This window comes from Dipodomys merriami, unplaced genomic scaffold (assembly GCF_024711535.1).
Source record: "Dipodomys merriami isolate MVZ:Mamm:240054 unplaced genomic scaffold, mDipMer1.0.p SCAF_59, whole genome shotgun sequence".
Taxonomy (NCBI): Eukaryota; Metazoa; Chordata; class Mammalia; order Rodentia; family Heteromyidae; genus Dipodomys; species Dipodomys merriami.
The window spans coordinates 2,736,511-2,761,766 of record NW_027206168.1 but is presented as its reverse complement, the minus strand read 5'-3'; the positions used below and the strand labels follow the sequence as shown (position 1 = coordinate 2,761,766).

Here is a 25,256-nt window from a genome sequence, read left to right as displayed (position 1 = left end):
TGCAGGCTGGGAAGGTGGCTCAGTGGTAGAGCGCTTGCCTTGCATGCCTGAGGCCCTGGGTTCGATTCCTCAGCACCACATAAAGCAAAAAGAAAAAAGCCGGAAGTGGCACTGTGGCTCAAGTGGTAGAGCACTCGCCTTGAGCTGAAGAGCTGAGGGACAGCGCCCAGGCCCAGAGTTCAGGCCTTCCAGTGGACATTTTCAAATATATGAGCTCCTGGAGGATACCTCAACCATTTCCAAAGCATAGCACCCACTCTGCCTTCCCCTACAGCTACTCCTGCTCCAAATGATAAAGGGGATGGCATAAGGACACCTCTTGAGAAGGATGATGCTGAAAACATAGAGGAGAAGCCAGAGAAAAACAGCAAAATTGAGAAGATGGAGTCAGAGGTGTGTGGTCACCTGACTTCCTCTGAGGAAAGGGAGTGGAGGGGTCTGGACAGGTTTTGACAGCCAGGTTTCCAGAGCCTTCTGGCTCATTTTTTCCCCTCTACTGTCCTCTAGGCTGATGCCCCCAGCCCCGCACCATCACTTGGGGAGCAGTTAGAGCCAAGGAAGATTCCACTAGAGGAGGACGTGCCAGGAGTACCTGGAGAGATGGAGCCTGAGCCTGGGTATCGAATAGACAGAGAGAAGTCAGGTAAGTATAGGGCCTTAGGGATGATAGGGGTATTAGAATATTGCGAATTCCCTCTTCTGGGATCAGGGGATGAGGGTGACATCCTCCCTTCCTATCCCCTGCCCCCTCCCACAGCCTCAGAACCGGCGCCAGGAGAAAGGGGGGAGGAGAAGCCGTTGGATGGACAGGAACACAGGGAGAGGCCGGAGGGGGAAACTGGGGATTTGGGCAAGAGAGGTAATGGGTGGAAGGACTGGACACTTGGGTCCCTGAGGGAATCAGGGGAGGTGGAGTCTGGGAAGCTGAATGTTTGGGTCCTGGGGGGAACTGTTGGAAAGGCTAGCACAGTACAGGTAGTAAGTAGTCTTGGGACCTAGAAGGAGGCTGTGCTGAGGTGTAAGCTTTGTCCCATCTGCCCTGGCAGAAGATGTGAAAGGGGACCGAGAACTTCGAACTGGGCCTCGAGATGAGCTGCGGTCCAATGGGCGCCGTGAGGAGAAAGTGGAGAAGCCTCGGTTCATGTTCAATATTGCTGATGGTGGTTTCACAGGTAGGGGCGGTTCTTACTGCTATTTGGTCTCCACTGGAATCTGCCCATCCTCCAGTTTGTGATTTAGCCTGAGGCCACCTGCTACCTTTAACTCTGATATCTGACTCCAGTGCTGACTCCAAGCACTTCTCCAGGGCCTCTTCTCTACCCAAACAACTCTCATCATTTCTAATGAAATGGTGCATGCTAACAATGATCATTGCTGCAAATCTTCTTTAAGTGTACCACCTATCTTCACAGCTGTCTCTAAGACCACATTTTGTTTCAATCCTAATTGGAAATTTGGTTTTTACCTACCTTAATTCCTCACCACTAACCTAGCCTTACCTACTCCTCTGAAGGAACCTTTAGTACCATTGGGTTTCTCTCTGTACCTACCTGTTGGGTCTGGATGGGGTTCACAAACCTCTGCTGTCTCCTGCGCTCTTTGTAGAGCTTCACACTTTGTGGCAGAATGAGGAACGGGCAGCTATTTCCTCGGGGAAACTCAATGAGATCTGGCACCGAAGACATGACTACTGGCTTCTGGCAGGGATCGTCCTGTATCCTTTGGTACAAATGCAAGAGGAGTCTCTCAGGAAAGAGGGGAACTACAGGGAAGATGAGTCCACACCCACAGAAGGGAGCTTATGCCACACTTTGGGGTAATCTGGCTAAAAGGAAAAAGTATTCTCAGGCAAGCCCATCTGTTAAGTTCCTTGATGGTCCTCTTTCCTTGATTGGCAGCCATGGCTACGCACGGTGGCAAGACATCCAGAATGATGCTCAGTTTGCCATTATCAATGAACCATTTAAAACTGAAGCCAATAAGGGGAACTTTCTGGAGATGAAAAATAAGTTCCTAGCCCGGAGGTTCAAGGTAGGGTTGAGGGAGGAAAGGTGGAGGACTGAAGAGGGGCTGGGTCAGGAGTGGGCAGTTAACACCTTGAGGGTTGAGGCAATCCTTAAGACCAAGACCAAAGTGTTGGGGACCATGGTCAGGATCAAGGTTTCTGGGATCTAGGGTTTGTGGGTCTAGAGGGCCTAGCCAGTGGCAAGGCCAGGATGGATCTGCTGTACCATGTCTGGTCTTCTCACTCACTTCCTTGTGGCTTGCTGAGCTCCTTGTTCACCTTGTGCATTCAGCTCCTGGAGCAGGCGCTGGTGATAGAGGAGCAGCTGCGGCGGGCGGCCTACCTGAACCTGTCGCAGGAGCCGGCGCACCCCGCCATGGCCCTCCACGCCCGCTTCGCCGAGGCCGAGTGCCTGGCTGAGAGCCACCAGCACCTCTCCAAGGAGTCGTTGGCAGGGAACAAGCCAGCCAACGCCGTCCTGCACAAGGGTAAGGGCCGCGGCGGCCCCGCGCGGGGGAGGGCCCACAACGCTGCGTAAGTCTTCACCCCGCACCCCTCAAAATCTTCCCATCTCCCTGACCCCTTTTACCCTCTGAACCAACCCTCTCTGACCTCTAACCCCACCTCTGGCCCTCTTGACACCTCCTTGGATTTTAGCTTTTAGCCTTCCCTCGTCCATTCCTGATAGTGTTTATATCAGTGCCCAGTAGGGGGACCTCTTCCCCAGTATGTGCCCGCCACAGTGGCACCTCTTCCCTGGCAGTGGACTGCACATTGCACTGCTTACACTGCTAATGTCGCTCCATTCAAGGCCTGTATGTATACACAAACATCCTTAGCTCTGTCCCAACAGATCACATGCCCTTACATGTCTGCCTCTGTGAGGTAGAAACTACCACCTTTCTGATCTTCCCTCAGGAAACTTCCCGTTTACCTTCAACCCTTCCCACACTGAGTTTTACCTTACTGGTGTGGTGACTGACTGTTCTGGCCCCTTTAACACCTGTCCTAAATTTCTTGGATCTGTAATGCTGATCCTCTAACCTCCCTTTCCCTTATTCACATTAAAACCTTGATTCCTTAAATCTGACCACCTCCATGCCTCCTGACTATTTCCTCCCCATCATCCCCAACCCCTAAATCTTGCTCTTCCAGTATGGGATGTTCTGACAACTCCCCACTCCTGTGTCTTCCAATGTCTTCCCCTCTCCCCCTTTTCTCCATATTCCCTTTTATTATTTCTCTGTCCATCTGTCTGCTGTCCATCTGTCTGGTGATCTGGTCTCTGTCTCTTTCCTGAAACTTTCTTCTCCCCTGGGTCATACTTTTTCTGTCTGCTTTCTGTTCCTTTCTTATGTTGCTTCTGTCACTTGGTCTCTGGTTCTTTGATGTCTGTGTCTTTCTCTTCTTCTGACTATACCTATCCATCTGACTTCTTGTCACTTTTTCTGGCTCCATCTCTCTCTTTTCCTATCCTTTTCTTGCCCTTCTTTCTCCGTGGCCCGGGCCCCAGTTCTAAACCAGCTGGAGGAGTTGCTGAGCGACATGAAGGCGGACGTGACCCGCCTGCCAGCCACGCTGTCCCGAATACCCCCCATCGCAGCCCGCCTTCAGATGTCCGAGCGCAGCATCCTCAGCCGGCTGGCCAGCAAGGGCACGGAGCCTCACCCCACACCGGTAACCCTCTTTCTCCCTAACTCATTTTCCCTGTTGTTGCTACTCCTGCACGCACACATTCACTTCTATCAGAATCCTATACCATATGGAAAAACAACTTGCAAGACCACAGTCTTCACCCTTGAGTGAATCTCCCTTGCCTGGGTCATACCCCTCAGCAGTTCTGAAGTGTGGCTCATGTTCCTGTACAGCTTCTGTCCTCAGACTGTGAACTGACTAACCAACCTCAGTTCACTCTTTATTCCAGGCATTCCCCCCAGGTCCCTACGCCACACCTCCGGGGTACGGGGCGGCCTTCAGCGCCACGCCCGTAGGGGCTCTGGCCGCCGCAGGCGCCAATTACAGCCAGATGCCTGCCGGGTCCTTCATCACAGGTCAGCTGGTAGTTTCCAACTCCCTGCTTCTCTCTTTCTTCCTTGGCTAAGCTTCACTCCTGCTCAGCACCCTTGCCCTATTCCAGTTTATCTCATTTCTGTGGAAGTAACCTGTGTTTTAGGGAATGGAGTTGTTTGAGGCTTTGTACTACTCATCCTTTCTGATTCCCTTGTCTGTCCTCATGGTCAGAAACCTCACCAGGGTTTCAGTGGTTCTGTGGCTTGATATTTCCCACTATGCCTTCTCTACCTGAGGGACCTCAAGGGAAAGTGAATATGAATTCAGAAGGGGTAGAATGAGGGTTGGAACCTGTGGTTAAATCGTGTGGTACAAGGGAAATCTCAGGAAGAGGTCTTCTCACCCTTAACCAGGAAAACTGGAAGTGACCTAGAAGTGAGGATTATGTTGTTGTCATGGGGTGTGATATTTGGCGCTGTGTAGGGATTGACTTTTCCTTACCCCCTTCCCAAACAGCCACCAACGGCCCTCCAGTGCTGGTGAAGAAGGAGAAGGAAATGGTGGGGGCATTGGTGTCAGACGGGCTGGATCGGAAGGAGCCCCGAACCGGGGAGGTGATCTGTATAGACGACTGACTGGATCCCAGGCCTGCCCTTCACCCAGGCCCCGTCCCCGGAGCCGACCCCATGCTCAGGCCTTGGGGCCTGCTGCCAACCTTCCGCCTTCCCCATCCACTGGGTCACCGCTGGGCTAAGAGCCCCTTTGCCCCTTTATAACTCCTCTCTCCAAGAAAGGGCCCCTTGACCTTCTCCACTTCCAGGTACCTTTCCCACCAAGCTTTGAAAACTGTGCTGGTGTGAAGAGGTCTGGGTGGGAGATGGTTAGCAGAGTCTTCTAAGTACCTTTATCCCCCACCGCCAAATATACAGTTTCCTAATAAATGATTCTGGGGAGGAAAGAGGTGGAGCCTCCAGTCTCTTTCCTGCAATATCAGCTCCACCTCTTGCAGAAATGGGGGTCTTGCCTGGCCTTTAGGAGTTTTTCTGGGGAGAAGAGCTTCAAAGAGAGGAAGGGCACTTTTAGAGAGGAATGAAAATGAGACCCAGGAGGGAGAAGGGAAGAGGAGGGGTGGCTGCATGTTACCTCCCTGCCTCGCCCCAAATGGAGGGTGGAACAGTTACAAGGGAGGAAGTCAGTTACTGTTCGACTTCAGAATAAAGGCGTCACTCACTGGCTCAGTTACCTCCTGTGTACTGGCATCTTGTATTGGGAAGTATCTCTCCCTTTCTAGGGACCAAGGACTACCCCCACAGAGTAATGGTTGGGTGAAAACTCCCTCAAGCCAAAGAGGAGCTCCCCAACCTGTTCTAGGATCCCAGATAGCCTAGAAAGGGTGGGAGAGAATACAACAGGCCAAACATGGGGGCAGCCCCCCACCTCCCCACTCCGGGGCTCAGGTTCATTGGGGACTTCTACCCTCCCTTCTAAGGCCTAGGTACAGACTTTAGTGTGAGTGGGTCAGGCCAGGAGCCTAGTCAGGGGACGGCCTTGTTTGTGGGACCAGAACAACATAGTGAAGGGCAGGAGGAGGTGTAGATACACACCCTTTCCAAGGAAGGGGGGACAGGGAGTGGTAGTTTGCATGGCAAACCCCCCACTTGCTCTGCTGCCCCTTCACTTTCTTGCTGCCCCTTTCCCAGTCTCTCCACACCCACTCCTGATCTGTCCCAATCCCCTCTTCTGTATCAGGTTTATTGGTTGTACATATAAATTATACTTTCCTTTCTGTGTGCTGTTATTTTTGGCTGGGGAAATTTCTTGTGGGGAGGAGGGATAAGAAAGATGATTGCTTTCTGCCATCTCATCTTTATCCATCTCTCTCTGTATCTCTTAACCTTGTGACTTTTCCTTTCCTCATTTTGATCTCGAGTCATTCATTAAAATTAAAACTCTTTTCCCAATGCCAGCCAATGATAAGCTCAGAGTAAAGATGGAGGATAAGCAGCAGGAACCTCGAGGCCAGTGGTGGGGTGCAGAGGGAATTGGGCTTCCTGGACAAGAGTGCAGCAGGAATACGTGGCATATTTCAAAATTGCCTTCTAGTTGTACTTTTGACCATCCTTTCTACCTCATGTTACTAGTTTCTGTAAGAGTCAGTAGAGGTCACTGTAGCTCCAGAGGTTCAACTCTAGTATGAAACAGGAGAGGCGCCAGGTCTTTGTTTTTGTGGTGGTGGTTGGTTTTGTTTTTAGAGGTGGCTGGGGGAGGGAGACAGACCTGCATAGTTTGCCAAAGGTCTGCTAGACAGTTCACTGTCCTATATTATTCACCACAGGAACCCCTGAGGTTGAGGTGAGGCTACATACTATTCTTGTGACTATTACATTAAAAAATCAGAGGTAGCTGGGTGCTAGTGGCTCATGCATGTAATCAATCCTAGCAACTCAGGAGGCAGAGATGTGAGGATCACAATTGGAAGCCAACCAGGGCAGAAAAGTTACCAATTAATGACTCAAAAACGGGAAGTGGCCCTGTTGCTCAAGTAGTAGAGCACTAGTCTTCAACACAAAGAGGCTCAGGGTCAGCACCCAGGCCCTGAGTTCAAGCCCCACAACCAACCAAAAAAGAAAAATCAGAGATAAGTACAACAAACATTTATTGAGTATGTACTATATGTACATTAACACTGCTGCTGACTTTGGAGATAATCCCATAAAGTTTATACTCTGGAGAACACATCAAACATGAAATACAAAATAAATAGAGTAAGGTTTTATGTTACAGATAGAGTGGAGAAGCTCCCCAAGAGAAGGAATATTTAACTTACAACTTAAGGTTAGGGGAAAATGCCAAAATATATTTTAAGAGGGACAGTAAAACACCATAAATGGACACATTCAAGAAGTCAATTAAAAAAAATTAATTTAAAAAAAACAGCAAGCTTTAAAAAATATTGAGATCTATACTTAAGTTGACCTTTTTTTTCCTTTTTGCTAGTCCAGGGGCTTGAACTCAGGGCTTGGGCACTGTCCCTGAGCTTCTTTTGCTCAAGGCTAGCACTCTACCACTTGAGTCACAGCACCACTTCCAGTTTTTTCTGTTTATGTGATATTAAGGAATCAAACCCAGGGTTTCATGCATACTAGGCAAGCACTCTATCTCTAAGCCTCATTCCCAGTCTCTAAGTTCACATTTTTAACTCAGAAAAATGGATGTTTTCTTCAACAGTAGAATGTTTCCTTAGACATTCACTTCAGAACACTCACAGGTAGTGACATTCTAAAATGTCTAGGATTTAGACCAATATATTTTTTTTTTGGTCAGTCACAGGCCTGACTCTGGGCCTGGGTGCTGTCCCTCAGCTCTTCAAATCAAGACTAGCTCTCTACCACTTGAGCCATAGCTCCATTTCTGGCTTTTTCTGCTATGTGATGCTGAGGAATCGAACCCAGGGTCTCATGCCTGCAAAGCAAGCACTCTACCACTGAGCCACTTTCCCAGCCCCTAGACCAATGCTTTTTATGTACACATCTATCAGCTGGGATTGTGAAACTACAGTTTGGTTCAGTAAATTTGGAGTCGAATCCTGAGATTGTGTCACTCCCAGGTGACATAAACCCTATTGGTCCCTGACAATGGTTATAGTTACAAGACTTTAAAATAGAATTCAACAAATGATGTCCCATTATGGGACACAAGTTTAAAGTTATTTGAGCACTTTTTCTCCAGTAGTCCCCGGGTGCCCCTGTGACTAATAATAATAACAAACGTTAGATTTTGATGTCTTTACCAAATGGCTCTCATCCTTGATAAGCCCCAAGTGCCTCAAATAAATGTCCTAAGTTGAGACTGTATATAAAGTAAGGCCCTTAAAGACAAGGAGGCATCTCTTAAGTTCTGGAACACAGAACTGGCAGTGAGCAGACAGTAGGCTTATGAACTAACTTTCTTACATGCCAGGGAAGAAATTATTGTGACTTGAAAATCAGTCTATTTTCTCCTGCTCCGTCTTAAAAAAAAAAAAAAAAATCCAACCACTGACAACTGCTAAAATGGGATCTGTTGTTCCCATAACACCACAGTCCCTTTGGACAAAAAGTCAAAGCCACAGCTAAGAAAAAGTCTGCCCGTCTCCTCCTCCCCCACACACCCTCCACAACTTGGGACTTTGTTGATATCCCCAGTCCATTCTGAAAATGTAATGAAGTCAGAGAGAGGATGAAGGTGAGTTCTGTCTGGACCTTCCCCATCTCAGACTCAGCATCTCCTGCTGGGTGGAGGGGGTGAAGCGGGCACTCTCTCCAGCCCTGGGTTCTACTCCCTCATCCTCATCGTTTGCCAACCCTCCAAGACCTAGGAGGGTAGTGTTGCCTTGGCCCCTTGTACTAAAAACACGCCCGACCATGCAGCTTCCATCGTCTTCCTTCCGCCATAGCTCGCAGGTTCCCTCGGTTACAGCGTGCACCCGGTCATGTGGGCAATGTCTTTGATCTCTGGACAGTACAGCACTGGGGAAAAGAAGAAGGGTTAGTGGCAGCGGGAGGAGGCCGCTCAAGTCCAGCGGTCCACCCCGAGGCCCCCTGCTCACCGTTGCTAGGCAGCGGACGCCGCCAAGTGCGCGAGGGCGCCAAGACCCGGCCCCAGAGCCTCCGCAGCGCGCGCCACCCCGCGCCTCGCGGCCCCGCCCCCTCTTCGCACTCCTCCTCCTCCTCCTCCTCCACGCCGTCGGCCTCGCCATCCGCGTCGCCGCTCTCCTTGGCCGGGCTCGCCGCCTCACCATCTCGTTCGCGCTCGGCTCGTGCTTTTTCCTCCAGTCGGGACCACAAGGCCGAGTCGAGAGCCACCTCCGCGACGCCGCCACGCGGAAGCGGGGTGGGCGCGCGGCAGAAGGGGCACGTGACGACGCGGCGCAGGCGCACCACGCGCGCGGCCGCCCCGCTGCCGTCGCCACGCGCCGCCAGCTCCCTCAGGCAGGCGGTGCAGAGCGTGTGGCCGCAGCGGGCGCGCGCCGTGCCGGGTAGGCGGCGGGGCGCGCGGCTGCCGAGGTTAAAGGGCCGGTAGCAGATGTTACAGTCCAACTCGCCCCGCTCCGGAAGAGAGGGCACCCTCATCAGGAGCTGCATCGCACCCACCGCGGACTCTCACGACAGCGTCGCACGCGCGGCCGAGGTCGGATCCTGGGGCCGGCGCCGCGGTTCCGCGGGCCTTTTATGAGTGCGGCCGCGCCCTGGGGGCGTCACGCTGCGTCGCATCCGGCCGCTCCCCGCGGCGGCACGTGTGGGGGCGGCGGAGGCGCGAGGCCTGGTATGCCAGCGCGCCTGCGCCGAGGTGCCTAGGCGTAGCCAGGGCTGCCTAGGTCGCGCGGGGGCGGGGGGGGGGGGGCCCACACTCCACCCAGTGCCTCCTTCTTGAACTCCCTCCCCGCACAGCGCGGGGCCGGGGGGGGGGGGGGAGGGCTCGTTAAATCTACCTCTTGCACATCCCCGGGTCCCTTCTTGCATTCAACCCTCAGATACTGACACAGGTCCGGAATCCCTCCTTGGCCTATTGACAGATGCTCACACTTGTCACCATCCATCCAGACAGACTTCCTAAGCCATTTAGACTGTCTGTTCTGTCCAACCTTCAGTCGGCTCCTGGACATTTAAACGGGTCCTGCTCAGTAGTGATTCTACTCTGCCCTCAATTCTATTGTACATGACCTTCTGTTTACTTGTAAGGCTAGATCCCCAAATCCCATTCTTCCCAAAGTATTCAAGTCTATCAGATGTCTCAGCCTAAGGAGGGACTTAGATTCCAGGCCATGGCCTTAGGAATGCTGACAATCATTTCCTTCCGGAGTATCCAGGCATGGACACCCACACAATATGATGGTTGCAACAAAGCAGCCCGGCATGACTTGTGACTCAGGGGTCTGAGTTGCCCCACTGGTAAACAAGACGTAGTATTCACCGTCCACATTCTCTCATGGTGTGGCATGCACACCCAGTTGTCTCCTCACCCCCCTCTCCTCGACCTGTAGCCCCAGTTTTGTTGTGGAGGTTAATAATAACACAGTTTCGGCTCAGCTGACTTGAATACAAATCCTAACCTTCACCAAGCAATTGTGAAATTACAAGCAAGTTACTTAATTTCTCTGGGCCCTGATTGCCTCTTCCACGCAATGTAGATAATAATAGTAGCTTTGGTGCCTGGTACACAGTAAACACTAGATAGGTGTTATCTATTTCATCATGCTCTTTGCCAGCCTATATTGTATCTACTTTAACCTCTCAGAATCCAAAATTTCCAACACATATTTTAGATAATACAAGACTGTGTTTCTCTATATCCATTGCATTTACTGGCTTATCATAGGTAAGATAGAGATGTTTTGTTTTTCAACTGCATTATTAAAACCTGGGGGATAATCTTGTGTAGAGAGACATACCATTATATTTAAGCAAACATTTCAGAACATTGATATCATATTATCTTTATGGCCACTTGGACGGAACTATTCACTTACTGCAGTGACTCTGTCATAATCCAAAAGTTTTTAGGAACTTCTCTTTAGAAAAGATGTGTCTCACATTTTAAAGTATCTTCGACTAGGGGTAAAGCTTAATCTTTTAAGGTAATTTTATTATATAAATGTCTCCAAGGTGTTTGGTAGCTAAGGGTCCCCTATAAGCTCTAGATCTGTGTATTTCCTTTTTTTTTTAGGTCTGAGACTGGGACTGGAGCTCTGCACTTTTTCACTTGGCTAGCACTCTACCAACTGACCCAACACCTAGGTCTGTATCTCTCATCACACACCCCACAGTATCTTCAAAAGCCCAAATAGATTCTGTGTCCAAACCAGAATTTTATTCAATGCTTGCTACTCCATTCCTTTGTCCAATTCCAGAAACCCTAGATGTTATCCCAGGCACCCCTCTTCTTTCTGTCCTTTGCTGACCCATCACTAAGTCTGGCTTATTTTATCTCTTTAAACCACCTACTTATCCCCACCTTTTGTCCACAACCTTAGTCCAAGCTCCCAACAAGAGTCTCCTAACCAGTCTATCCAATTGGCACTCTGGCCTTCTTCAGGCCTTTCTCTGTGTTGTTTATAAAGACCTTTCCCAATCCCAACCTAATCATGTCCATCTAAAACCTATGCAATGTAGCTTGATACTTTTCCCATCAAGAATTAGAGTCTTAGCTGGGTGCTGGTGGCTCACGCCTATAATCCTAGCTACTCAGGAGGCTGAGATCTGAGGCTCACGGTTCAAGCCAGCCTGTGCAGGAAAGTCCATGAAACTCTTATCTCCAATAAACCTCCAGAAAACCATAAATGGCGCTGTAGCTCAAGTGGTAGAGTGCTAGCCTTGAACTGAAGAACTGAGGGACAGCGCTCAGGCCCAGAGTTCAAGCCCCACAAGCGACAAAAAAAAAAAAAAAAAAAGGATTAGAGTCTTAGCTGGACACTAGTGTAACCCTAACTACTTAGGAGGCTGAGATCTGAAGATTGTGATTTGAAGCCAGCCCAGGCAGGAAAGACCACAAGCCTCTTATCTCTAGAAAAAAAGCCAGAAATGGAGGCATGGTTCAAGTGATAGAGTGCCAGTCTTGAGTTTAAAAGCTCAGGAGACAGTTCCCAGGCCCTAAGTTCAAGCCTCAGGACCAACAACAACAACAATGAAAGAAAGAAAAGGAAGAGAAAAAGGAAGAAAGAAAATAAATGGAATTTTGTTGGGGGGGAGAGGTGCAAATCTATAATCCTAGCACTCAAGAGGCTAAGACTGGAAGATTGTGAGGGCTTGCCTCAAAAGCCAAAACAACAACAACAAAAATCCTGAGCAATTTGGGGAGGGAATCTGAGCTAGCTTTGTGACCAGTAGTATGAAACAGAGGTGATGTGTGAAACCAATCCTTTAGAGACCTTGCAGCATTTGCTTTTATCCCTTGGAAGGCTGGCTTGAGATCGCTATGTAAGGAATCAGAGACACCCCAGACAAGGGCCAGTGTGAACTTGCAGACATAGCGAAGCTAACTTGGGTGTTCCTGCACAGCCAACCTGAATGTAGTCAGAGGAGTGAGCTCTGGTGAAAACAGCAGAGAGACTCCCAGCCAATTCTCAGAATCATGGGAGAGAAAAAAGCAAAGTCAGGATCATGCCTCTAACCCTAGCACTCAGGAGGCTGAGATCTGAGGATCAAGATTCAAAACCAGCCTGGGCAGGAAAGTCTATGAGATTCTTATTTCCAGTAGCTCAAAATGGTAGAGCATTAGCCTTGAGCACAAAAGCTGAGGGACAGTGCCCAGGCTCTGAGTTAAAGCCTTAGGTATAACACCAAAAAAAGCTAAAAAGTTATTTAAGTCACCACTTTTTTTTTTTTTGCCTGTCCTTTGCCTGGAACTCTGGACCTGGGTGCTGTCCCTAAGCTGTTCCTGGGCCTTGAACTCTGGACTTGGGCTCTGTCCCTAAGCTGCTTTTGCTCAAGGTTAACACTCTACCACTTGAGCTACCATACCACATCTGGCTTTTTCTGTGATTAATTGCAGGTAAGAGTCTCACAGACTTTCCTGACTAGGCTGGCTTCAAACTGAGATCCTCAAATCTTAGCCTCCTAACTAGGATTACAGGCATGAGCCACCAGTGCCTTAAATCACCACATTTTGAAATTATTTCTTGTGTGTTAATACATAACATATATAGCAACTGCCTTTCTGCCTTTGGCACACTGTTATATAGCTCCCTGAAGGCTATGTGTTCTGACTTTATCATGCTTTGAATTCTCTTCTTAGACACAGTGGCTTTGAAGACCTTTTGAATCTTAAATTTCCTCCAATGGCCAAGTGTTGAAGGATTGGTCCTCAGATGGTGGAAGTGGGTGCAGGGCAGGGCTCTAGGAAGTGGGGTCTAGTGAGAGGAAGTTAGGTCATTGGCACTTGCCCTTGAAGAGAATATTGGGACCCAGCAGTTACTGTGAGGTGATAGGTCTCCTCTGCCACGAGTGTTTACATGTTGCTTGGCCTTTCCACAGGCCCTAAAGCAGTTGAGCAACCAGGTACTAAATATCTCTAAAAACCTTGAGTTAGAATTAATCTTTCTTCCTTTTAAGTGGTTAAAGTGTATTTTGTCTCAGCATCAGATAGCTGACTAATACAGATTACATGTTCCCTTCGGCCACAAGGTCTTTGTATAGCTATTCTCCTTACCAGGTGAAAGCAAGAGGATTAACACCTATTCATCCTCCTCCTATTCAGAGTGCAGCCTTACTATGCCAAATACCTATTAAAAATGCCTTAACACCATATGCTTTCCTCTGGGCTTTGGTCAACTGAAGTTTGTATTTGATTGTGATTATCTCCCCCTTCAGTGAACTATATAAAGCTTCTCCTCAGTCTGTCTGGTGTTGTTCATCATTGTATTTCTGTGCAGTACCATTATAGAATTCAATAAATACTTGTTAAATTCATGAAGGAAGTGAGTGAGAAATGTGGCAAATGTTTATATAAAAAGGAGATCTGCCAATATGTACTGTATTAATTGTACTCTTGGTATGATTAATATACACTGAAATGAAACAAGTAGTCAAATAAATACAGGTAATAAAAAAGGGTCTGCTAGGAAATGGGTATCAGAGGGAGTAATGGAGAGGGTGAATGAGGAAAAATATGGTTGGGGCAGTTTATTTGCATATATGAAAATAGAACCATGACACTTACTGAAATTGTTTTAAAAAATTGGTGGAGGGAGCTGGGAAGTTGGCTTAGTGGTAGAGTGCTTGCCTAGCATGCATGAAGCCCTGGGTTTGATTCCCCAGTACCACATAAACAGAAAAAGCTGGAAGGGCGCTGTGGCTTAAGTGGAAGAGTGCTAGCCTTGGGCAAAATAAACTCAGGGACAGTGCCCAAGCCCTGAGTTCAAGCCCCAGGACTGGCAATTAAAAAAAAAAAGGGTGGAGGAGTGATAGAGGAGTGAGTTTGATGGGGGAATACATTGTGTACATGTATGGAAACCCTCACAATGAACCCCTATCCTTTATACAAATAATGTAAGTTTAAAAAGCAAACAAAAAAGAAAATGGGACAATAAAAGCTGTTGCCAGGGGCTTCCAAACTGCCTCAGGAAGTAATTCTGAGAAGAGTTTGTTTTTAAATGTCTTGAGTGGTGGGGGAGGCCGCATTGCCAGAAAGTTCATAGCCCTCCAGAAGAACTATTTAAAGAGAATACTATTTTGAATTGATAAATTCTTCTTGTATGTTTGTTACAGCAGAACTAATCATAGCTTAGTCATACATTTTACTTCTTTGTTTCCTCCACAGTCTTCCAAAATGAGTGGGAGATTATAGGGGCAGATGTAAGTATTCATTAGTTGATCCTGTTGGGTTGCTAATCCAGTAAATGGCATGCTGCTTGGGTTTCTCTTTTGGAAATTTGTCTTACTGTGTGCTCCCAGCATCAGGATCAAGGCAGGATGAGGAGGGGTAGAAGGGAGATGGTGAGGTTGTATTTAAGGAAGGCATAGCTTATCCTCCCCTGCTTTGTGATCTTTGAAGGTTATTACTTCACACCCACTTTCTGCCTTCTGGGAATCAGAATCCTTCAAGGGAAGAATTTAGGGGCTAGTATCTGATCTAACTCCATTTGATTCTGTTCAGCTACCTTCACACCTGATCTTTCCTGGTTGTTTTTCTTTTTGTTCTTTTAAAATAATGACCCCTTTTCCTTCTTTCTGTATCCCCTCCACCAGACATGTCTGCACTTCACCTCTCCTTCACCAGATCACCAGTTCACAGTGGCCTCTTCTACTCTGCCATGACAAAACTACTCAGTTCCTTGGCACATGTGGAGATCTCTCCCAAGGGACAAAGAAGTATGGCAAATATAACTTCTAAAACATACAAAAAGGGCTGGGAAGTTGGCTCAGTGGTAGAATGCTTGCCTCACATGCATGAGGGCCTGGGTTTGATTCCTCAGCACCACAGAAAAAAACCAGAAGTGGTGCTGTGGCTCAAGTGGTAGGATGCTAGCCTTGAGCTGAAGAGCTAAGGGACAGCACCCAGGCCCAGAGTTCAGGCCCTACAACTGACAAACAAAAACAAAACAAAAACAAAAAAGGCAAGAGTGTCAGACAGCTGTGAGTCTTTCATAAAATGAGAAGCAACAAAATTAGGAAACCAGATCACTAGTATAAAGGAAGAAAGGGAAAAGACTCATGCTGTGAGTCTAGGTCCTTGATGAGAAATCAGACCAGGAGTCTCATGTCTATGACCAATAATAGGGAGCCCAGTGCGAGGCCACATAAATATGACTGTAATCTAAACCTCCCAAACTCCTACAATGACCAGACACGGTGAGGATCAAGCTGAGATTTTATTTACAGTTCCCTGGGAAATCTTACAGAAGAGGGGCCATCATTATTGCTTTATGGTTATTGCCAGGAAGAAAACTGCACTCTTCCACTGTCAGGTAGGAAGTTCGTCTCAAAGCTCAAAATTCTGTCTTCATAGATCTGCCCGTCAGTCCCATGTCTGTGCTGGTAACCTAAAGGTTGACTAATTTGTGCAACTTTTTTCCCCCAAGGGTCATCCTATGACTTTGCCAGACCATTCTATACATCAAATTTCTCTCTACCTTTGGTCAGTAGCGGATCTCTGTCCTCCCCAGGCTCACCCCCGCTCTGCAAGCATAAAATATGACACTAGTGCTAGATTTAATTCTTCCACCTCTTGGCTGGGAGGCAGAGTTTTGGTTTCTTAACATTTCTTGCCAGGACCAGCCTGGCTTCCTTTTGTACCACTAACATAAAGCTCCATTTCCTATGCCCCAGATGACTTCACAACTCGGTAAATTCTTAACCCCTGATGACACTTCAAGGGCCACTTTTGAGGTACTCTGCATATTGCTTGTATCTGCTGGGTGTTTTCCGAGCCTCGGCTCTAAGGAGAAGAAAGGAGCAAGACCAAATGGCAGAGAAGGGACAGCTCCTTAGCTCATGCCCAGGGTTAGCAAGAAGGCCTAGAAAGGACGCTGAAGAGGGCGGGAGGACTACTTTCTCTCTCAAGCCCCCACTGCGGAAGGATATGGCTTTATTCATGCGCGTCGCTACTCGAAGCCAGGACTCGTTAGCGGGCGGGGCTCCCCTGCGCGGCCGCTGCGTGGGGGTGGGGGTGGGAGGATACGGAGCGGAGCGGGCGGGGCGGCTGCAGGGAGGGGTGGGGGGGGCGGGTTTCGGGCTGGAGCAGCGACTCAGGATTGGGCTCCTGCGCCCCCAACGGACTACTTCTTGGAATGCGTTTTGTTGCCCAAGAGTCCGTCAATTTCCATCACTGTTTGTGGTGTCAGCTGGCTCAGCACCTGGAGGAGGATAGGTGGTGAAGGCAGTATGGGTTACTGAGGAAGGGGATGAAAAGGGGAGGGCGAGGACTTGGGGACACCCCACAATGGGGTCGCCCCACAATGTGGTCTAAAGGCAAGGAAAATCACAGCTGTGCCCTTGGTTGTCGCCACCGGCCTCTTCCCTGCAAAGCCTCACAGGGACATTCTGGTTTAGCATGACCTTGACTTTTGAGGGAAGGACACAGAAAAACGCTCTGCTGGGTACCCAGCTCACCTGTAGGGCGCCCAGGTGTTCCATCAGCTGCTCTGCACTCGACACCCCTAGCAAGACTGAGCTGACCCCCTCATTGCGGAGACACCAGGCTGGAGCCAAAGGAGGGGGAGAGAAGAGAAAGCACTGACCAGGGAACGGTGAGCACACAGATTTCAAAAGTGTCAGAAGAGAGCCCTCCTAGCAATCATCAGCCTTACAGTAAGTTCATACGTTCTGAGCAGTAAACAGGGCCCCTGCAGCATCCAGGATTGGCAATGTCTCACCTATAGCAAGCTGGGCCACAGTGCAGCCCAGCTGATGAGCAATAGGGAGAAGGTCCATGATTTTGGCTTGTTGCTTCTTGCCATCCTCACTCTGGACTTTGTCCTTGAGCCACTGGTAGCCCTGGAGGCCAAGAAGAATCAATAAAAGAGCTTGCCACTGCCACCATTCAGCTGCCCCTACAGCCAGTTCTACCAATCCTGAGCCCTCAAATCTCACCTTGATGGTGGGCCTGCAGGTATCTGGGACGCGTCCATCATACTTGCTAGTAATGAGTCCACAGGCTAGGGGAGACCAAGTGACTGAGCCAACACCTAAGAGCAAGAGAACTGGGTGTGGGAAAGAGACCTACGCCATGAGTGAGGCCAAGGGAAAGGTAGGGATGAGAGGTTACACACCAATCTTGTGGTAGAGCTCAGGTATCAGCATCTCTACCTTCTCCCTCTGAAACAGGTGGTGCTCTGCTTGTTCACACACAGGAGGAATCAGATTGAACTGTCTGGCCATGGAATAGGCTTCCTGGGTTGGAACAGGGAGGATACAGCAATTAGAGCCCTCCTTTGCTCCTTTCTTCCAGTGTGATTGGGTTTAGAGTAGCTATGTGAAATAAGGAAGCTAATTATGGGATGAGGGAAGTGAGGTCATATTTATGGGATGAGGAAAGTGAGGTCACACACTCACCATAATTTCTGCAGCACCCCATCGAGATGTCCCCCAGTATAAGGCCAGGCCCTGGTTGATAACATAGGTCATGGCTCTCACAATCTCTAGGCACACAGGAAAAGGAGAACCACACTGTCAATCCCCATCTACAAGACTGCCTGCCCCACCATGACTGGGTCAGGGCTGGCTTCCTGCTAAAGGTTTTGAAGAAGTGCCTAGTTTTGCAAGACAATCAGGCTTGGGAGTGCAGCTTTTACCCTCCATGGGACTGTTGGGATCTGAGCGGTTGGCAAAGACGATATCCACATATCCCAGCTGAAGGCGTTCCAGGGATCCTCTTAAGCCTGCAGTTGGGGAGAAGGCAAGTACCTCAGATTTAATCTACTAAGAAATCAGACTTTACCCTATTGCTATGGCCACTTAAATCCTCCTGTTGAGAGCTTCCGGAATGCTTCCAACTCCTCTAGCTTCCATGCTCATCCAATTCATTTTTCCATTTGTTACCTTCAATGATGTGTTTGCGGCTTAATCCTCGTTCAGTTTCTGCCCTGTAGAAAAAAGGTAAGTCGAAGATGGGGCATGACAAAGATAGGAGACCAGAGCTAGTCTGGTGCCATGAGCAACTCAGATTGTATGGGTCCACTTAGGACATAGACTTCAGATGGTAGGTATGAAACAGTGGTCTACACCCCCACCCCATACACTATCATAAATTCTAAGTCTTCTCCCCAAACATAGCAGGGCAGCCACTTACTGTCCTCCCCAAAAAATCTTGGTGGTGATGACATAGCTTGATCTCCTGGAAGAGGAGAAATGACAATACCAGCAAGAAAAGAATTTTTGAATGATTATGTCTACAACAACCTCCCCCCAGTCTCACCTCCAACCTTTGCTCTTGAGGATGTTGCCTAGAGTTCTTTCAGCCCTGGAATAAAAACAAGACAAAAGTAGTGACTCCTCCAAGGTGAGTCAATACCTTTTCCTCCTCCCTACCCTTTCCTCTCTTACAAGGTAGAACAAAAGCCAGGAGCCCATTTGGTTTCTCAGCTCCATCCCAAACAAATAGAAGGGTCTTGGATCATATATTTTTCTTTCATTCAGCAAATAACCATTGTGTATCAATTATATACCAAGCCTTAGTGTAGATATTAATGGGATAAAATACAGGTTGTCCTTCCCCTTCTCTGCAAAATCAAACTCATATGTCTAAGCTCATAACATGTTCATTCTCCCCTTCCCCCCCCCCCACTCCTTTTGTAACAATACTGTTGCTTGAATTCAGGGCCTGCACACTGCTCTTTTGCCTTTTCATTTAAGGCTTTTACTCTACCATTTGAGCCACACCTCCACTACCAGCCTTTTGCTGGTTAATTGGAGATAAGGATCTCTTCAGTTATGTCTGCCCAAGATGACTTTAAACCAAAATTGTCAGAATTTAGTAACTAGGATTGCAGGCATGAGGCACCAGCACCTGGCTTTGAAAAAATTTTTTTTGATTGCTAGTTTATGGTCATTCCTTCCTGTCAGGTTCCATAGAATTTGTTAAAATTTTTTGTCTGAATGTTTGAGACAAGATTTTACTACATAGCTCAAGCTGGCTTCTAACAATTATCTTGACTCAGCATCCTGATTGCTGGTGTATACCACCATGCCCAGTTTAACATATAAATTCCTTAGTACAATATTATGAGCTAACTTGTGACATTTCAAATTGTTGATGAACTATTTTTGAGACATTTTACTATTGTTTAAATGTTCATATTTCTTGTCATTTGTTGTTGCTTTGCTGGTACTGGGGCTTGAAATAGGGCCTCACACTCTTGCTTAGTGTTTTGCTTCAAGGCTGAAACTCCACTTCCAGCTTTTTGCTGGTTAATTGGAGATAAGAGTCCCTCAGATTTATCTGCCTGAGCTGGTTCCAAACTGGGTTCCTCAGATCTCAGCCTCCCGAGTAGCTAGGACTACAGGCATGAGCCACTAGCACCTGGCTAGACTGTGTGCTTTTAAGGAGCTTGCTGATTTCATCCCAGAAGCAATGTCTGTTCTTAGCTAGGCTATAAGAAGACTTTTTGGGAAGAGGAGGACAAACTCCATGGAGAAAGAAGCCTATGGTTTGAGCAGCAAATATGGCTGAATAAACCAGTCATTAACTATGTGTCAGAAGGCAGTAGAAAGTACTTTAGAAGCTCATAAAGGGTTGTGATCAACTTTGGGGAGTTGGGCAAAGGTTTGTTTGGAGGAGCTGATATTTGGGTCAAGACTTGAGCCAAAACTATTTTCTATGCAGCCCATCCTAAGTTTTTGCTACTCCCAGTAGGAAGCTATGTGTAGTATATTTGAAAATCTAGCTTTGATGCCAATGGTCCACATCAGAAATCCCAGTGACTTTGGTGGATGGAGAAGATCGAGACTAGCCTAGGCAACAAGTTACTGAGACCATTTCAAACAAAAAGCTGTTGTGTTAGTATGTGCCTGTGATCCCAGCATAGGTAGGAGAATCTGAGGCCAGCCCTGAACAAAGATGTGAGACCTTCCCAGAAAAATAATTTTAAAAAGCAAACAAAGAGGTTGGGCTCAAGTGGTAAAGCATTAACTAGTCTAGCCATCATGAGGTCCTGAGTACCCTTCCCAAATCTAGCTTTATAATTCTCAGGAAGCAGTGAATAACTTATGTCCATGATGTATTTTGGTTTTATTTAATGTGAATGCACAGTAGTATGTCTATTGACCTCTAAGCCAAAGGGATTGATGTTGGAACTACAACTCCCATAATGCTCTGGGGGCCCATGAGCTAACTGGTTGGGCCTTTGTGTTCCCAGAATTCACAGGGTTCTTTAGAGGGAAACAAGAAGTCTGTAAGACTTATAAACGTAACTTAGCCCTTCACCCCAGTCCTTACTTTCCTGCTGCATATACTTCAGCTGTGTCAAACAGGTTTACACCATTCTCATAGGCTACTGTCAGTACATCCTCTGCTGTCTAAAGAAGCAAGAGAAAGAGTTGAAGATCAACCACTATCAGTTCCCTCTCTCATTGCACTCAAACGCATGACACCTCCGCCCTGGTTTCTATACTTGTTCCCTTTTTTTCATCTGTCAGACAGTTCCCATGGTTGTCCAAACCCCTATCCAGTCCATTTCCCCCTTTTCTGATTCCCTTATCAAATCTACCCTTACTCTTTCTAGGTCCCATCACTTATACCTCATCTGAGATCTGAGAACCAAATGTGACCCAGGTACCTACAAAAGAGAAGCCAAACATATCAGAAATGTGGGAGGTAGGTCATTAAGAAATATCCCCATTCACTTAATTCCTATTCTTACTCACCCAAGCCAAGACAGGACACTCGGAGACCCGACTTTCCTAGGTTCCTGTAGGACACAGAAGCAGTAGGAAAGGGTGAAGACTCCATTAAGTATCTAGATTATCTGGGGCTTTTATTTACAGACTAAGAAGCCCTCAGGGTGGCTCAGTACACACACAAAAAAACACCTAATGGACCTTTGGGATTTGTATATTCCTATCTCTGTAGCAAAGACCCGAGGAATATTGTTGAAAGAACAAGTGAGCAGACAAATAACAGTTCCTCCAGAGTTACTGTTCAATGCTTCCACTCCCTCCAATAGCACTGAAGAGGTGTTGTCTTGTTTGCCTTTCATCTGGGTGACATCTTGTCTGTGAATCTTCACTGGTATGAATGGAGTAGTGTGTTCCAGGAATTGTGGCTGGCTACTGTGACCCTTAGTCAGAGAATGCCACACTGAAGAGTGACATCGGGGTAGAAAAGTTGAGTTCAGACACTGAGACAAAGGTCTCTGCCTAGATTGGGTAGATGTGCCTCTAGCAAATAGGCACATAGGTAGTCTGGGGGAAAAGGATGAAAGAGAAGCCTAGTTCTCCCTCTTCTCCTTCTCCATTGGCTTGTGAAGACTGTCTCTGGGGCAGCTTCCCCCCTTCCATCCCCCCATTCCTCCAATAGCGCCCCAATCAAGTGGTTGGCTCAATTTCCTCATCAGATCTTCCACATGGTGGGGATCAGATCCATGACCACAACTCATTCCCTTGCAAGAGACTCCGTCTTCCCTCTACTGTTTATTCGGAAAGCCTTCGCCCGCACACTTGGTCAACTTTCTGACCACCTTTTCCTTGTAGCTCCTATCATTCTGCACCGGGGGAGAAAGCATGTGTACTATCCTCCCCACAAGTCCCACTCTCCTAGCTGCCCCTCCCCCACGCCACCCCGAAAGGTCGAAAGAGATCGGCTCTCGGGGGCAGGTGGGGGCATTATTTGGGTCAGACACCGGGGAGCAGGCCAGAGTGAGAAGCATTTTCCTTCCCTCCTCTCCCCAGGACGCCGTCCCAAGGACACTCCGCTGGAGGCAGGTGCAGCCTAGAGGTCCCTGGGGAGTGAGGCTCAGGGGACCGAAAGGGACTCCGTCAACCTTGGTTAAACTTGATCCTCTCACAGTCAGGGGTATTAGCGGAGACCAAGTGAGGGGCCAAGTAACGGAGTAATGGTGTCCGAAAGGAAAGGTGGAACTAGCGGGAACCTTGTTAGTGAAGTTTGAAGGGGTCTTGGCTGCCGCCCCAGTAAACCTCAGGGGTCCCGAAAGGAGAGCGGACAGGCAAGCTGCCCGGCCACCCCGTACCTGTATTTCATGCCAGTGCCTCGGCCGGTGCTCTCTCGGAGGGCCCCAGCAGGCGCTGGGGGGCGCGGGACCAGTGCCGTTCGGGCCTTGGGGCCCGACCCTCCACCCCCTGGAGGATTCCCGTGCCCCCCTCCGGCTGGCCCGCCATTACCGCCCCCGGGGCCCGGCCGGGGTCCACACAGACGGTCCTCACTGCTCCGGCTGCGAAGGTTCTGCTCCGTACACGCGATTGACACTTGCATGCTGGCCGGCCAGGGGGGTGGAGGGGGCTCCGAGGGGGCGGGGGATGGAGCAGGGGAGCCCCGGCGCAGGCACCCGGCGTTGTAGTGGGCTGATCCTCGGGAGAGCGGGAAAGCTGAGGAGGACGCGGTGGGATCCGCCACGCAGGATCGCGGCCGCGGGGGCGGTCTGCTGGAGGTCGCGGGGTTTGCGGCGGGAAGGGAGAAACGCGGGGGGCGCAGCAGTGGAGGAATTCGAACACTGAGGGCGCAAGTGCAGGGTGTAGGAGGGGGAAACGGGTAAGGATGAAGGTCGAGGCGGTCCTCAGAGGATAAAGAGCCAGGGAGGAAGGGTGACGGGAGACAGATGCCACTTCAGTCCGAACCGCTGCGGGACCCGCGGGGCTCCAGCCGCGTCCGCAGCCTGTCCGGCTCATCAACATGCAGGCCCCGCCCCCTCATCTGCATAGGGCCTCCCGCCACCCACCCAAACTCGCCGCTGTCTGCATTAAGCCCCGCCTGCTAGGATGCTCTCCAGGCTTGAAAATTCTGTATTCTCAGAGATGAGATCAGCTCTTGGGAGCTAGGTTCTCACACCTTCTGGGTACGAGGCATGTCAGCCTTTCCCAGCCCAGTGATTCTCAGTTGGGACAGATTTTTATCCCTCAGTAGACAGGAGACTAGGTTTGGAGGCATTTTGATGGTCATGACTGGTAGTGAGGAGGGAAGTACTAAATCTCCAGAGTGGCAGCAAAGGTTGCTGCTAAAATCCTACAAAAAACAACAAATAATTATCCAGGTAAAAATGTTAACAGTACTGCTTGTTGAGAAACCCAAAGGCAAAAAAACCTCTGCAAGATTCAAGGGGTGTGTGAATTCCCCAGTTACTAGGCCTTGGTGTGGGACAGGACCAGGAAAGCCCACTGAAATTGAGACACTGGGCTGCTGAAAAGTTTATTGTGTTTTCACAGCATTGAGTAAAGTATAAAACTGGAAAGAGAGGTTGGATTGCAGATATAGACTCCTGTGGTCTTCATTTTTGTGACTGGGGGGAGGGGGGTTAAGACGGAAGCCTGGGGAGGAGGGCAGATTGGTAGCTTTGACGGCGCCCCAAGTTAGAAGGGGCCCCATGCTGTCAAGGATTCTTCTCAGAGATGAAGTTGAGTATTTCACCCAGCTCGGGCGGAGAAGAAGGGCAGAGAGCGGACATAAGAGTCCAGCCGGGAGCGGAAGAGCTCACTTTGCACGGGTTGGCCTAGAGAGCACAGGGGATTCTTCACCACCAATTCCACGTACAGCTGTGGAGCAGAAGAAAGAACCAGGCTTTAGACTCTTTCCTTTTCAGCCCCAGACTTAGTATAACCTTAAGAGTGTATGAATGCACAAAGAAACAGGGCTAGGAGGAAGATCTCTCTTAGGAGAAACGGGTAGTGGAGTGCGTAAGGACCTAAGATCCTACAGAAAATTGAGTTCAACAGAGGTGCAACACAATAGGATTAAGGCAAGAAACCTGAAGTACTCTTGGGCTCTGACTGTGGCTGCTAAGGGGATGTGGTGGGAGGATTGTTCCAGCTGACACTGACCGCACTGTAAATATGATGTAGCACATCTCGGATGGGTCCCACACCCAAGTCGGTATTCATGACAACTTTGATTCCAGTGGGCGTCTCATAGTAATGGAGTTTGTAACGGCTAGTTTGGAAGGCCAGGAAGCCATCCTTCCTGCAGAAACGAGGAAAGTTAAAGATAACAGTGGAATCTCTCCCAAGAAATACTTCTGTCCCCTCAAAGTCTCTCCCAGATCATCTAAACAGATGGTTGCAGGAGTCTGGTTAAGTAAAAACATCTCCCTCCCCCCCTTGTTTTTCAGTCGTGGGGCTTGAACTCAGGGCCTGAGCGCTGTCCCCAAGCTTTTGTGCTCAAGGCTAGGGATCCACCACTTTGAGTTACAGTTCTGGTTTTTAGGTGGTTAACTGGATATACGAATCTCACAGACTTTCCTGCCCGGGCTGGCTTTGAACAGCAATCCTCAGATTTCAGCCTCCTGAGTAGCTAGTAATATAGGAATGAGCCACTCCTTCTCCCCTCAATTTTTGTCCCCGCCCTCAACTTCTTTACTTTCAGATCTCCCCTACTGCCACTTCTGCCAGCTTCAGGACTCCTCCTGCAATGGACTCAGCATAAGTCCCCTTATCCCTATCTGGGGACCAAAACCCCTTTTATTCCAGGAAATAACCCTCTCCCCACAAAATCCTCCCCTTCCCCCAGACTAGCCGTCCTCTCAACATCTCCTCTTGACACGGCGTACATGTCTAGCGGGGACATCTTGCTGACAAAGGAGCGGATGGAGAAGAGCATCCCATACATTAGCTTGTACTCCTGGAGGGAGAGGGGGCAGAATTAGGTCTGGACAGTTGGGAGGCTATCCAGACGGGTTGGGGTGGGAACGAGCCGGGCTTTGGAGGAGGAGGGGCTGGTTTGGGACTGTGTGCGTTTGGAGATGCGAGGTCACCCGCACTGCACTAGAGCCCTTCGGTCACCTCCTCCTTGGGGATCCCCGCTTGCTTCTTGCGATGCCACTCGCTGTAGTGCAGACACACGCCATTTCGGTCAAATAGGTACAGGTTGTGGACAGTCATCTGCAGAACACAGTGTGTGAACCTCGCTGTAAGCTCGTATTCTCCGATTCCAGATCCCTCCAACTAGACAGGGACCCCCACGCTGCACTCACCGGAATTCCTCCGAATGCGGGTGAGAAGCTACTTCCGGTGTCTGAGCAAACCCGTCCCTCTGGAGTAGCCGAACTGCTAAGCCGGTGCATTGACCCCGCCCCAATATCACTGTCAAACTCCTTCCTCAACCA

At 49.0% G+C, this 25,256-nt stretch overlaps 4 protein-coding genes across 13 annotated transcripts in view; 1 reads left to right on the top strand and 3 right to left on the bottom strand.

Annotated features, from left to right (window-relative positions):
* Chd3 (chromodomain helicase DNA binding protein 3) overlaps nucleotides 1-5,801 on the top strand; it is a 29,561-nt gene extending 23,760 nt beyond the window's left edge. For 3 of the 10 annotated variants that reach the window (XM_070001459.1, XM_070001460.1, XM_070001457.1), the window contains exons 31-40: nucleotides 275-393; nucleotides 508-643; nucleotides 758-859; nucleotides 1,047-1,172; nucleotides 1,606-1,714; nucleotides 1,899-2,031; nucleotides 2,298-2,539; nucleotides 3,519-3,682; nucleotides 3,930-4,056; nucleotides 4,532-5,801. In XM_070001459.1, the coding sequence (XP_069857560.1) occupies nucleotides 275-393; nucleotides 508-643; nucleotides 758-859; nucleotides 1,047-1,172; nucleotides 1,606-1,714; nucleotides 1,899-2,031; nucleotides 2,298-2,539; nucleotides 3,519-3,682; nucleotides 3,930-4,056; nucleotides 4,532-4,769 (1,496 nt within the window). In that variant the 3' untranslated portion in view covers nucleotides 4,770-5,801. The remainder of the gene's footprint in view (nucleotides 1-274; nucleotides 394-507; nucleotides 644-757; nucleotides 860-1,046; nucleotides 1,173-1,605; nucleotides 1,715-1,898; nucleotides 2,032-2,297; nucleotides 2,540-3,518; nucleotides 3,683-3,929; nucleotides 4,057-4,531) is intronic. The other 7 variants (XM_070001467.1, XM_070001463.1, XM_070001458.1 and 4 more) reach the window with 6 other exon arrangements.
* Nucleotides 5,802-6,707: 906 nt separating this feature from the next.
* On the bottom strand, nucleotides 6,708-9,138 carry Rnf227 (ring finger protein 227). The gene is made up of 2 exons (XM_070001373.1): nucleotides 8,604-9,138; nucleotides 6,708-8,523 (listed from the first exon to the last, which is right to left on the bottom strand). Exons 1-2 carry the CDS (start codon nucleotides 9,136-9,138, stop codon nucleotides 8,468-8,470), a joined length of 591 nt encoding a protein of 196 aa, XP_069857474.1. The 3' UTR covers nucleotides 6,708-8,467.
* Nucleotides 9,139-15,343: 6,205 nt separating this feature from the next.
* Kcnab3 (potassium voltage-gated channel subfamily A regulatory beta subunit 3) lies at nucleotides 15,344-22,766 on the bottom strand. The gene is made up of 14 exons (XM_070001456.1): nucleotides 22,176-22,766; nucleotides 20,854-20,897; nucleotides 20,728-20,765; nucleotides 20,426-20,505; nucleotides 18,407-18,451; nucleotides 18,281-18,325; nucleotides 18,031-18,074; nucleotides 17,784-17,870; nucleotides 17,545-17,630; nucleotides 17,262-17,382; nucleotides 17,083-17,177; nucleotides 16,866-16,986; nucleotides 16,603-16,691; nucleotides 15,344-16,346 (listed from the first exon to the last, which is right to left on the bottom strand). The coding sequence occupies exons 1-14, from the start codon at nucleotides 22,415-22,417 to the stop codon at nucleotides 16,269-16,271; spliced, it is 1,215 nt and encodes a 404-aa protein (XP_069857557.1). The 5' UTR covers nucleotides 22,418-22,766; the 3' UTR covers nucleotides 15,344-16,268.
* Nucleotides 22,767-23,322: 556 nt separating this feature from the next.
* Nucleotides 23,323-25,223, bottom strand: Trappc1 (trafficking protein particle complex subunit 1). Its single transcript, XM_070001372.1, has 5 exons — nucleotides 25,125-25,223; nucleotides 24,934-25,032; nucleotides 24,702-24,772; nucleotides 23,977-24,115; nucleotides 23,323-23,691 (listed from the first exon to the last, which is right to left on the bottom strand). Exons 1-5 carry the CDS (start codon nucleotides 25,212-25,214, stop codon nucleotides 23,563-23,565), a joined length of 528 nt encoding a protein of 175 aa, XP_069857473.1. The 5' UTR covers nucleotides 25,215-25,223; the 3' UTR covers nucleotides 23,323-23,562.
* Between the last annotated feature and the right edge of the window lie 33 nt (nucleotides 25,224-25,256).

Bases quoted from the DNA above. Each gene is read 5' to 3' on its own strand.
- Rnf227 (XM_070001373.1), bottom strand. From the start codon at position 9,138: ATGCAGCTCCTGATGAGGGTGCCCTCTCTTCCGGAGCGGGGCGAGTTG. The intron at 8,524-8,603 runs GTGAGCAGGGGG...TCTTTTCCCCAG, and splicing joins GCGTCCGCTGCCTAGCAACG to TGCTGTACTGTCCAGAGATC.
- Kcnab3 (XM_070001456.1), bottom strand. From the start codon at position 22,417: ATGCAAGTGTCAATCGCGTGTACGGAGCAGAACCTTCGCAGCCGGAGC. The intron at 17,871-18,030 runs GTAACAAATGGA...CCCCAACTGCAG, and splicing joins CCGCAAACACATCATTGAAG to GCTTAAGAGGATCCCTGGAA. The intron at 17,383-17,544 runs GTGAGTGTGTGA...GTTCCAACCCAG, and splicing joins GGGGTGCTGCAGAAATTATG to GAAGCCTATTCCATGGCCAG.
- Trappc1 (XM_070001372.1), bottom strand. From the start codon at position 25,214: ATGCACCGGCTTAGCAGTTCGGCTACTCCAGAGGGACGGGTTTGCTCA. The intron at 24,773-24,933 runs GTGACCGAAGGG...CTCTCCCTCCAG, and splicing joins CGGGGATCCCCAAGGAGGAG to GAGTACAAGCTAATGTATGG. The intron at 24,116-24,701 runs GTACGCCGTGTC...TCGTTTCTGCAG, and splicing joins AAGATGTCCCCGCTAGACAT to GAAGGATGGCTTCCTGGCCT.